At 32.6% G+C, this 12,060-nt stretch overlaps 3 protein-coding genes across 3 annotated transcripts; 2 read left to right on the plus strand and 1 right to left on the minus strand.

Annotated features, from left to right (window-relative positions):
- Positions 1–610: 610 nt before the first annotated feature.
- Positions 611–3,080, plus strand: LOC116344615 (sensory neuron membrane protein 1-like; the record flags this gene model as incomplete). Its single annotated transcript, XM_031773228.1, has 8 exons — positions 611–712; positions 838–995; positions 1,109–1,248; positions 1,405–1,670; positions 1,742–2,090; positions 2,156–2,304; positions 2,371–2,549; positions 2,628–3,080. Coding segments are annotated over 8 exons (1,701 nt in total), but the record flags the coding sequence as incomplete, so codon positions are not given.
- A 971-nt stretch (positions 3,081–4,051) lies between these two features.
- Positions 4,052–6,432, plus strand: LOC116344616 (sensory neuron membrane protein 1-like). The gene is made up of 11 exons (XM_031773229.1): positions 4,052–4,183; positions 4,243–4,400; positions 4,463–4,602; positions 4,731–4,996; positions 5,059–5,151; positions 5,214–5,259; positions 5,338–5,468; positions 5,543–5,773; positions 5,853–5,963; positions 6,038–6,108; positions 6,192–6,432. The coding sequence occupies exons 1-11, from the start codon at positions 4,052–4,054 to the stop codon at positions 6,430–6,432; spliced, it is 1,620 nt and encodes a 539-aa protein (XP_031629089.1).
- Positions 6,433–7,022: 590 nt separating this feature from the next.
- LOC116344617 (odorant receptor 94a-like) lies at positions 7,023–8,408 on the minus strand. The gene is made up of 4 exons (XM_031773230.1): positions 7,615–8,408; positions 7,449–7,548; positions 7,130–7,387; positions 7,023–7,073 (listed from the first exon to the last, which is right to left on the minus strand). The coding sequence occupies exons 1-4, from the start codon at positions 8,406–8,408 to the stop codon at positions 7,023–7,025; spliced, it is 1,203 nt and encodes a 400-aa protein (XP_031629090.1).
- Positions 8,409–12,060: the final 3,652 nt, after the last annotated feature.

Consider the following 12,060-nt stretch of genomic DNA (forward strand, 5'->3'; position numbering starts at 1 on the left):
TTTTTCGTTGGAAATTTGAATAATCTAAATGACTAGATGATGCTATAAAAACACCTATTCAACTAACAATAATTCGGTGTATTCTTACTTTTTTTTCAATTTTTTTCATTAGAAAATAAGAGTGTCTTTTTTCGTCATTTAATCTCTTTTTTTCCTTTCCGAAATCGATACAAGTTTCAATGGAATAAATAAAAATATCATTTATCACTTTAATAATAAATTAACTGGGTGTTTTTAATTTTGTACTATTAAAGGCAAAAAAAAACTTGTTTGAAACAGACAATAAACAATGCTTGAAATGGATTTGATAAAGGGTTTACGGTAGGTATGAATAATTGAACTGAAATCGTTTGGGCCGATAAACCAAACGATTTGTTTACGATTTTATCCACTTTTTATGGCGATATTATTAGCGCATGATAACAGCTGTTACAAATGCAAAATAACCGATTCACTTAACAACGCTGAAATAAAGTACATAATCGTGTATTCAGTGCTTACCTGTGTGCCGAACAAAGTGCACACGTAAAGACATATCACTTCAAAATATATCCTTGTTGTCTTTTTAATTTTTTTTATTATGTTTCAATCATTTCTATTTAAAAATCGAAACTATGGGAGACTTTCTGTTTCTTATGGTGGGAAATTTTTGCTTGGTTGCTTTTTATGCTATTTCTTATTTGATAGAATACTTGTGAAAATCATCAAATTGGTAAGTGTGTGATAAATGTGTGTCTGTGTTGAATTGAGTGACTTGAAATCATTGTCATATTAAAAGAAATCCAAAGTGGTGATGTTGTTATAATATATGCAAGTCCGTAAACTATTTTCTTTCAGAATTTAAATTTACGTGAAAATTGTATTGAAAGACGAATCTATGAAAATATCCCATTTTCATTAAGCTTCAAAGTATACATATTTCATGTGCTTAATAAAGATGAAGTGCACAATGGAGCAAAACCGCATTTCAAGGAAATTGGTCCATATATATTCGAGTAAATTACATTACAATATCAAATTTACTTCGTTTTTATACGATAGGTCGTCACAAATTTTTATCTCATGGGAATGATGTGTCTTTTTTTCATGTTTTATGTGCATTTTCAAGCGAATATGTGTGGAAACAAAATATCAGTGACAACGTTGAAGAAGATACCATGACCTTTACAACAATGAAGAAATATGTATTTCGTCCCGATTTAAGTAACGGTCTTACTGGTGAAGAGATTGTAACCATTATTCATCCAGGTAAAAATCAATTGCATTTAACTATTTACACGTCTATTGCACAACAATTACTGCTAGAATTGGCATTGGCCGATTTAACGTGTGGATTAAAAGGTCAAACAATCGTGTATTTATTTTTCTTTTTTTTAAAATGTAATCATATTTGATTCTTCAAAGTAATTGCCTCCATTGGATTGACCGTCCATTTTGAATATCGTCAGTTTTTACACGTGGCCGTTCAGGCGATTCACGAAATATTCCATGAACCAACAGATGTTTTTTGGACAGGGCGCGCAATGAATTTATTATTCGATGGCATTGAAATTGATTGTGGGGTAACAAATCCGCTGTCAAAACTTGCATGCGGGGAAATGAGAAGAAGTGCACATCCATCGATTCAAAAAATTACGAAGGAACGATTGAAATTCTCATTCATGGGAGGAGTAAGTAGAAGTTTTAAATTGGGATTCAATGATTGTTTTTTTTTTAAATATTTTTCGAATGACATTTCTAGTATAATAATACATCGCACGGGGTGTGGAAAGTAAATCGAGGTGTAAGAGACGTGCGATTCGTTGGACATGTACTTGAAGTTGATGGAATAACTGAGATGGATGTTTGGAATGGAGATGAATGTAATAAGTTGAATGGAACTGATGGATTGCTCTTTACTCCGCTTCAAAGTAAAAAGGAGCCGGTATCCATTTTTGCAAGTCAAATATGTGCATCGTTACATCTACGCTATGCACGCAGAGCAAGCTTTCGTGGTGTTGATCTTGGAACATTCGTCAATAATTTCGAAATAAATTCAACAAATAGTTTAAGTTGCTTCTGTCGAAAACCAGATCGCTGTCCGGCTCGCGGTAACAAGCTATTCAAGTTAATCATTTTATATAAATTCTTAATGAAATTCATTTTCAAAAAAAAGGTACAATGGATTTGATGCCGTGCGTTAAAGCGCCAGTTACCATATCGCAACCACATTTTTACAACGCGGATCCATCACTACTAGCAAATATCGCATCTGGCCTGAAACCGGTTAGAGAAAAACATGAATTTTACCTCAGCTTGGAAATGGTAAGGTTTCTCACGAATATACGATTTATTTTTTGAATGAAATAAATTGAAATTGGTTCCATTTAGTATTCAGGTGTACCGTTACGAGGAGCTGGACGAGTGCAAGTGAACTTTGAAGTTGAACCAGTCAAAGAAATCGAAATCATGGCAAATTTACCAAAAATGATATTCCCATGTGTTTGGTTTGAAGAGTCAGCTGATTTACCAGATTATTTGGTAAATTTGCTAAAATACACGTTGACATTGTAAGTTAAATACATAAAATGTACTATTATTAGAATTATTAGAGAGAATTTTAATAAACTTAACTTTGATTGTTTCAGCGGTTTAACAGCACATTGTGCGCTGCAATGGATAACTATGACATATTGGCTATTGGCAACCATTGGCTGTACAACTATATTCTTACTGACTCGATATACCGATATTAATGTTCTAGAAAAGGATGCGTTGTTTACAAGAAGTCCACAAATCTCAAAAATTGGACCGATTGTTACAATGGTTAGTGAACAGCCGCTCAAAGACTTTAACGGTGTGGAAGCTAATGAAAAAGATCAACATGACAAAAATTGTTTACCAAAAACCGATGCCGTTTTATTAGTGAATGAAATCGTAACTAGGGCAACAAGTGCTGCCAATAAAGGTCATTTACAAAATGATTTTGACCAACCAAAACCTTAAACGCTTGAGCTTCATATTCAAAAACTCCTCTATTACTAGTACACAGAAACAAATATTCGGGTACGCTTACTCGCACCTGCGGTGTTAGCAGAGAGTCTACCCCTCAAAATGAGTTGTGCACTCTATTTTACTCTATTTTTGGTGTTAATTTCATTAACGTGAACACATCATAGTGAAAGAAGAAATACATGTGTACTGTGTAATCATAGCCGCATGCGTTCAACGTACATATGACTATGTCTTCACAGTACACATGTATTTCTTCTTTCACTATGATGTGTTCACGTTAATGAAATTAACACCAAAAATAGAGTAAAATAGAGTGCGTAACTCTCTGCTAACAGTAACACAATCCACAAAAACTTGCGTCGTTTATACGCCATCTCACGAGTCATATGTGCAAGCGAGTAACCGTACTCGAATATATGTTTTTGTGTACGACACTAAATACTTAAATAGAATTAAAACAAAAAAGACTTTCATAATATATCATAATTTTTGCAATTTACACAAAAAGAAATGCATTGAACCCTTATTAGAATCACATTAGAGCCATATAAGTTGAAAATTTAAACACTTAAATAAATCAGTTTATAATTCAAAAATTAATAAAATTGCTTTATATACACAAATAAAACTTCACGCGAACAAAGTTGCAAATTGTGTGTTTTATTCACATTTTAAATTGAAAGAGAAATTTCAATGCGATCAAATGCAAATGTCAATATTCAATAATTCAGATATTTTAAAGCACATTGGAAGAAGCAAATGGTTTGTATGGGTAATTAAATGTAGCAATTTAGTTCAATTTATGCTTGGCAAAAGGTTCACGGTAAATTATTAAACTGTTGGGTCGATAAACAAATGAACAAGTGGCGGTTATTTCTTTAATAATATCTTCATTTTTCTGTGGTGTGATAGCAGCTGCAAAAATGCAAAACAAGTGAGTTTTACAAATAAGGGTGACCTTTCAATCAGTAGCTCTCTGCCTTTTGAATAGAACAGACCCACGCTCGAACCAACGGTAAATTGTGAATTGTCGGTTTGAAAACTGAACAGATCAATCATGTCACAACCATTTCGATTCAAACGTCGTAGCTATGGCCGTCTGGCCATCATCTTTGGCGGATTGTTTGTGATAAGTTTCGCAACTTGCTATTTTATCTTCGACCTAATAGTAGACTTCATTGTTAAAAATGTAAGAATCATTGATTTTTCAATTATCGCAAAAAAAATATTCAATTTTCGCTTGTTTAGAATTTAAATTTGAAAAAAGGTGGCATCGAAAGAGGCATTTATGAGGCATTGCCATTTCCCTTAACTTACCAAGTCTACATATTTCACATATTGAATAAGGATGAGGTGAAAAATGGAGCAAAACCACATTTCAAAGAGATGGGACCATATTCATTTGAGTAATTTACGTCTGTAATTTTTGCTTAAATTCCTTCACATATCATTTTCTATCAATTTACAGCGAAATTGACTGGAAAAACAATATTTCTGACGATGAAGAAGAAGACACAATGTCATTTAATCTTAATAAAGAATGGTTGTTTCGTCCTGATTTAAGCAATGGTCTAACTGGTGAAGAGATTATTACAACGCTGCATCCAGGTTAATGAAACAAAAATCAATCGCTATCAAATATTTATTTACTGCACCTTTGCCCTTCATCGAATCATGACGAACGTATAATCAGTGTAAATACTAATTGATCTCACATACATTTACTTTCCCAACAGTAATTGTAGCAATTGGATTGACTGCACATTTCGAAATGCGTCAATATCTCCACGTTGCAAGTACGGCAATCGATGAAATTTTTCACGAACCAAAAGACGTATTTTGGACGGGACGTGCCATGGACCTTATTTCGGATGGCATTGAAATTGATTGCAGTACAACCAATCCGTTGGCTAAAATAGCATGTCGAATGATTCGAAAATCTGGTATTCAAATGATTCAACGAGTTGATACTCAACGGATGAAATTTTCATTTTTGGGCGGTGTAAGTTTTTCAAAGCAAACATTTTCTGAACGTGTTTTTAGCTTTTGTTAAATTAATTTTAGTTTAATCGAACAGTAAATGGCTACTGGACAATGAATCGAGGAATCAAGAACATTTACGACGCTGGAAATGTGGTCGCAGTTGATGGCCAAAGAGTAATTAGAAATTCTAAGTTTACTATTCGTCTTTCTCTTACTATTCGTCTTACCTTCTATAGGAATTGACAGTTTGGGGAAAAGAAGGAAAATGCAATCAAATCACCGGTTTAAATTTATTCCAAGCGATAGCCCAACTGCTATAATAAATCAAATTTTTGACATGCTCTTTTTTTCTTTTCGCAGGTGGAGATACTTTAGTGTTTGTTCCTTATCAGACGATCGAGAAGCCGATGTTGATGTTCGTTAGACAATTGTGTTTTACGTTACAAATGAAATTTGTACGAAAAGCTATCTATCGTGGCATTGATCTTCATGTATGTATTTTCGTATTTGATTCATGCTTTCTGCTTATTTATATGGAATCTCTTTTGGTTCGTTAAAATTGTAGGTATTTGCTCAAGAATTTAATATAACGGCTACAAATGAGTTTAGTTGCTTTTGTCGAAAACCTGATCGGTGTCCAATTCAAGGGACGATGGATATGTATCAATGCCTTAAAGTGCCAGTAATTATCAGTCAACCACACTTTTACCATGCTGATCCATCACTTCTGGCTAACATCGTTGACGGACTGAAACCTGACCAGAAAAAACATGAATTTGCAATCACATTAGAAATGGTTGGTGCATCACCATTGGTGATTTTGAAGGAAAACATATTTAAATCATTGGTATTACTCCAAACTTTTTTTTTATTAGAAAACGGGTGTCGCTTTAAAAGTAGCAGCCAGAGTGCAAATTAACTTTCCTTTGGAACCTGTGGCAGAAATCGAAATCATGAAAAATTTGCCGAACATGACATTTCCATGGGTGACTGACATTTCCTTCTTTTAACTCGCACTTCCTTTTCAGAGCACCACATAATAAATTTGTCTTTTCCCAAGGTTTGGGCCGAAAAGAATATGTTTCAAATACCAGACAGTTTGGTTAACTTAATGAAATATACATTGACGGTGTAAGTGAGACTTTAACTTGGCCGCTTAACTTTATTTTATTTCTTTTTCAATGTCTGCCATTATTTTGTGTGTGATATTTCAGAGGAAATATTTTTCGCACTACATTAGCCTACCTAACCTGGACGATCTTTTTTTTTGGAACTATATTTTGTACGACCATATTCATACTCACTCAATATACTGAGTACGATATTTTAGAAGATGAGCGCGTGTTTCTAAGAACGTCAGGTATCGTTAAAATAGAACAAGTTTCAGCGATCAATCAAAATGTTGTCAAGGAGGGAAATGACTTGATAAAAAATGAAAAACGATCAAGAAAATGAGCCTTAACAACGCAATACACATCGATTACGCGATCGTTAACTTTGCTAAAATTACCATTCATACTGAAGGATAAAAAATAAAAAATGATTACAAAATTGTTTAAATAATCGCCAGTCAAATTTGCTTTTTTTAAAGTAACACAAAAATATTTGCGAAAAGGCTTTTTGTAATTTACGTTGAATTGTTTGTATTGCTTTGCGATATTTGTAATTTTTCCATGTTGCATTGTTATCACTCGTTTAAAGCCAATACGACTTTTACTACCCGTATTAGAAGAATTCACACTTCGTGTACACTCGGCACATCTTCGCTGCTTAGGCGAATATCAGCAGTAGAATTCACTGCGACATGGTCAAAAAACATCAAGTAGACATATGTAAATTTTTCATTCCCTTTTGTGCGAACTTTCTTTGACTGTGTATAGCTGTGAGCAAACACATGCATTAGATGCACGACAGTTCGCAGTGAACTCAACGGCTGATATTCCGTAAAGCAGCGATGATGTGCCGAGTATACACGAAGCGTGAATTGTTTTAATACGCGTTACTGAAGTCGTATTGGCTTCAAACGAGCATAAATGTTTGCCCTGTTATGCTGTATTTTTAATTACAGCAAGTAAACGGTAAGCCACGTTTAAAATCTGAAAATGAAAAGCATTAAATATGTAAAAATTGCACACAAAAAATATCAATTTACCGAGCTAAATGTTTGTAAGCTGAGAACAAATAAATTGCCAATCAATATGTACTTGTTTTTCTTTGTGCCTTCAATAAACATAGACACCATTTGTTTTTGTTTTGCATTGAAGTGAATCCAATTGGATTTGTACATTTCTGTTGATAAATTATTTGATGTGGCCATGACTTCATTTCCAAAATAGCATGGAAAATAAATTTGAAATGACATTGTAAGAAGAATGGTTCCGAAACTGATTTGTTTCACAGGATCATTTGTCTAGAAAAAGAAGAAACTGAAAATGGGGTTTTTGTTTTAATAAAAATTGTGTAAAAATTACCCGAGCCGCTTCATTTGCCAAGCTACAAATAACAATACCACTTATACAAATTTGTACAAAAAATGGAATTGTGAAATCACGTTCAAGCTGTTTCGCAAATCTAAAACATTCAAAATGAATTGATTCTTATGATGATTATATTGAGAAAATATACAGCAAGAACTACTTAAGAATTTTATAATGAACGTTCACGCAATCTTTCATGGTGTTTGAAATGCGTCTTTCCTCTTCGTTGGAGAATATCTTGATGGTTTTGTCTTCTTTGGTTAATTTTGTGCTGTCACTTGTTCGGCTTTCATCATATCCGTTATTTCTAAGACGCATCGACAGAATTTCCATTTGTATGCTTACCAAAAAGAACATTAAACTTGGGTATTGTTGAATCACAACTTGAATGTTACTTGTGATGGTCATTCCTATAACTTGGTATGCGAAAATCAACCAATAATTCTGTGCATCATTTTCCCATTCAATGGGATGCCACGCTGGAAATGCAAGCATTCTTTCCGATGCCATTATAGTTTTAATTTGAACGGATAAATGCGCTATGTTTGTCAACAAAAAATCGGCCATAAGCAATTTGAAGACAAATTTCAGACGTTTCACAAAATGTTCATGCTCTGCGGCCGAATAAAGCTTAAATTGATTTCCAGTAATTAAATGGGATTGCATGGATCGAACTCGCAAGAAGAAATTGATGATTTTTACACTTAACGCCAATTCTGTTAATGCCATATAAGATGTTTCAGTTAGCTCTTCTTTTTTGGTGAAGCAAATGAGTTGAATCATCATCGTGGAAGTGAACGCAATTGAAAATATTGCGAGCAACAGAATACCGTAAATACTGTAAAATATGCTTGATTCAGTATCGGGCCACATTCCAACTGTACGAAACACAATCAACATTCGATCACTGATTTTCTTCAAATATAACGCCTTGTCACTAGCTGTCCTCTCCATTTTGTAACCTCAAGAACAAATGAAATCTAACGTGATGTTGAGCGTCAACACTTCTATTTTATACACATTTTTTTGGGAAATTTGAGAAAAAGTAACCATATTATTAAGGGCGTTTTAACCTATTATTACAAGAGGTTGACATCTAATTAAAAGAAATACAAACAAACAATCGAAAATTATTTTATCTTAAAGAACTCCGATAATTACTCGTCGATAATTATCAACGGTCATGGCGAGCTTAAAAACAGGAAACGAGCGTGTAAATTATATGTTTGAAGTGAAAAGATTGGGGTTATTATTCCAAAGGACACCAAATAGTAAAATATTTATTGGGCGAACATTTCTATAGTTTTTTTCTACTTGAGACAGAATTTTTTTTCGTTTATATGAAAATATAGAAGTTTTAATCTGTTCTTAAAAAAAATGAAAAAAAAAAACTTCACGCAAATAATATCAAGTCAAATTATATGATTGGTTAATTTAGATTCTTTTTCTTACTGTGTAAAATCCAATGTTGATTTTAAAAATATGTACTTAATTTTCAACAAGTAAAAGTTTGTAAAAAATGAGAAAAAAATAATTATAACACAATACAGTGAGTGTGCTTTAAATTTTTGTGGTGCATGAATTCCTTATTTTGTATTGAATTGAATAGAACATTATTACAATATAAATGTTGTATATCATCAAGTGCAAGAACCACAAATTTTGTGGCATATTGTGTATCGTTCGCATTTTAATTTTCTAACTGTCTGATAATCAAGAAATATGAAGAAGCTGATTTAATGATGCTTACCAAGGCTTCTAGAGTACAACTTACAACTTTTAATCCGGTAAATCGAGTAACTCTTTGTGATCGCATGATGATGATCATGATATGTTTGCGTAGTTCCACAGGAAAATCATACCAATTTAATTTATAAAGATCATCACCGAGTGATGTTACATGATCGATAGTAAAAGTTGCAAAATACGTATATTGAATGCTCCAAATCATGCTGCAAATTAGATGATGCGCGCCATAGGCAATCCCAACTGCACTGTATTCCATCTTCAGATAAGAAACAATAAAATGAAAAACGTTGAAAAATAAAAATTAAACAAAAATTTACTCTTTCCGTGTCAAACATTGTGGTAGCCAGAAAAACAGCATTGAGTGGTAACAGAATGAATATTGCCGTGCTGTTTATTTCAGCCACTGTTTCAAATATCCTGAAATAGGCAAGCATTTAGAATTTACTTGATGTGTTCCTTTTTGCAACTCACTCTAATGTTTTGGCATGAACTTCAATTGATTTAACGATTTTCCTCGTCATTTTTTGCCGTAGTTTGATTTTCTTTGATGTATTACTTTCCATTTGCATTTTCTCAGCATCTTTTCCGGCCGATTGAATTATATAAGCGAAATAATCGCACATCGAATCAATAAAAATGCAGCAACAAATAAAATACGTTGTTGATGAAGCCATTGCCACAAAATACGATAAAGCCATGTTATATTCTATGAACCATGCTAGCATAAATGTCCATAAACCGTTCACATTAAAAGGTAGCTCTATTTCGAAGAATAATTGCCATGTCGATGTGTCAGTGTAACCAATGCAATACAAAAACAAGTAATAAACCATTGGCACCGTATTGGCAATTTGGTTCAATATAATTGCATAGATATATATTTTTGTGTATTTCCGTGATTTCAGCTCATTTTTCCAGAATATTTCAGTTACTTCCTCTCCGTTATCTAAACAAAATTAAAGGCTATTTTAATACTTGAAGAGCATGAAAGTATTATTTAATCTATTAAAATCAAACCTTCGTCAATAATGGCTTGCATTTCGAGGTGTAAGTATTTAACCTTTTTCATATGAAGACCAACAGCGAAAAACATACAAAAAGCTTGGAGTGTAGCCAAAGTAACATAGCTGATGCGTATCATATTTGAAATATCCGATGAAAACTTGTGCATTAGCAAAAGATTAGCAGTTAAACCAGTAATTAAATTGTATGATATGTAGTAGGCACTTATCGAGCGGAAAAATTCATTGGTCGGCTCATTTAAGTTATTCGAATGAATACCTGCGTACAACATTAACAATCGATTCAATTTAAGCACTTTGAATTTTGCCATTACAATTATGGTTTTAAACAACTTTTTTAATCAAATTTTCTGTGTAAAACAATATTTTCTTCAATTTATATATTTTAATGTTCACTGCTCAAGCTATCACCATGGAATGAAAAATAGTATGAAACTAGAATGTGTTATCATACCAAAATTTAATTGAATTAAATTTAAATTCAAATTCAATAATGATACCGTCCAGAAGCATTAAAATCAAATTTGATGTTAATGTTTGGCATCAAAACATGTGCTGTTAATTGCAACTAAAGCGAATCAAAGAAAAACTTGGAAAATGCTTTAATAGTTCCCATAATTATATTCGTTAAATATTTTGCTACTTAAGCAGAAAAAGTAAATACTAATTTCATTAGAATGGAAATCATATGGATATGTGGAGTGATGATGGTTTGAAAAGTATGCCATTTGTAGCAAATGGCTCATTTTCTGCGTAATTCTACCTTTATAGAAGGGTTTTCAGAACTGATAATATCGTAATTGAGACATTTCCAAAAATGCTCTGATTTTCAAAGCTGAAATTGGGATTTATTGAACGGGTGAGAATTAAAGTGAGCTCAAATCGTGATGAAAATAAAACGGCAACGTATTTTTCTGGCTCACTGTCAATGGTCCCCAAAATTATCCATTATCCAACATCCATTCATCCATGGATGGATTTTGTTTTTAAAAGGACTGGATAAGTAATATCCATGGATGTTTTTTTAATGGATAAGGTACATCCACCATCCATCATAAATTTATTCATGAAGAAAAGAAAGAGATAGAGATCCACTTGGATAGAGGAGAGTTATAGTGCATCCATGGATAGAATAGATGTTAGTTTATCCATGGATGAGTTATATTTTATGGATAAATAAATAAGTTGGGTTTCAAAAATACGAATGAATGGATAAAAACTCTACATCTCATTTGACATTTCATGTGAAGTATTCGATTAGTATATAGAAAAATTGGATGATGGATGAAACATTGCATTTTTATTTCAGTTCGAATTGTTGACATTTCTTATCCTGAAGTTTAATTCATTAAGTTAATTGGATGTTGGGTGGTTTATTCATTAATCCAGCGTCCAATCACATCAAGGAATGATTTTTGATGATCTCTTTATGATTCGTTGAACATTATATTTTTTGTATTAAGTTTTTTGAACATTTTTAGAATCAAGATAAATAACATTAGATAAAAATATATCAATGGATACTGTATCCATGGATATTGTACGCTGTACGCAAATATTTGCGAACACTATAACCTTCCCCCCGAAACTTTATATAAAATCTGACTTTACAGGATGATTGGGGGTTGTTTAATAGAAACTATTAGATTTTGAACAATTTTGGTTGATAGAGTGAAGTGTCATGACTGGAATGATGCCTATGAGAAAGATTCCAATTTCATGTGAAATATTCGACCATTTCTATATATATTGGATGATGGATGAAACATCAGATTTATTTTGTGATACATCCAAAAGAAAAAACATGTAGTTTATTTTGTGTGTTTATTTTTATT

This window comes from Contarinia nasturtii, unplaced genomic scaffold (assembly GCF_009176525.2).
Source record: "Contarinia nasturtii isolate CC-2019 unplaced genomic scaffold, AAFC_CNas_1.1 Cnas_scaffold_1101, whole genome shotgun sequence".
Lineage (NCBI taxonomy): Eukaryota > Metazoa > Arthropoda > Insecta > Diptera > Cecidomyiidae > Contarinia > Contarinia nasturtii.

Excerpts from the sequence above, each read along its gene's own strand:
- LOC116344616 (XM_031773229.1), top strand. The coding sequence starts at position 4,052 with ATGTCACAACCATTTCGATTCAAACGTCGTAGCTATGGCCGTCTGGCC. Across the intron at positions 4,184-4,242 it reads TAGACTTCATTGTTAAAAAT|AATTTAAATTTGAAAAAAGG; the intron begins GTAAGAATCATT and ends TCGCTTGTTTAG. Across the intron at positions 5,152-5,213 it reads TCGCAGTTGATGGCCAAAGA|GAATTGACAGTTTGGGGAAA; the intron begins GTAATTAGAAAT and ends TACCTTCTATAG.
- LOC116344617 (XM_031773230.1), bottom strand. The coding sequence starts at position 8,408 with ATGGAGAGGACAGCTAGTGACAAGGCGTTATATTTGAAGAAAATCAGT. Across the intron at positions 7,549-7,614 it reads GTTCATTATAAAATTCTTAA|ATTTGCGAAACAGCTTGAAC; the intron begins GTAGTTCTTGCT and ends TGAATGTTTTAG. Across the intron at positions 7,074-7,129 it reads GCTTACAAACATTTAGCTCG|ATTTTAAACGTGGCTTACCG; the intron begins GTAAATTGATAT and ends TTTCATTTTCAG.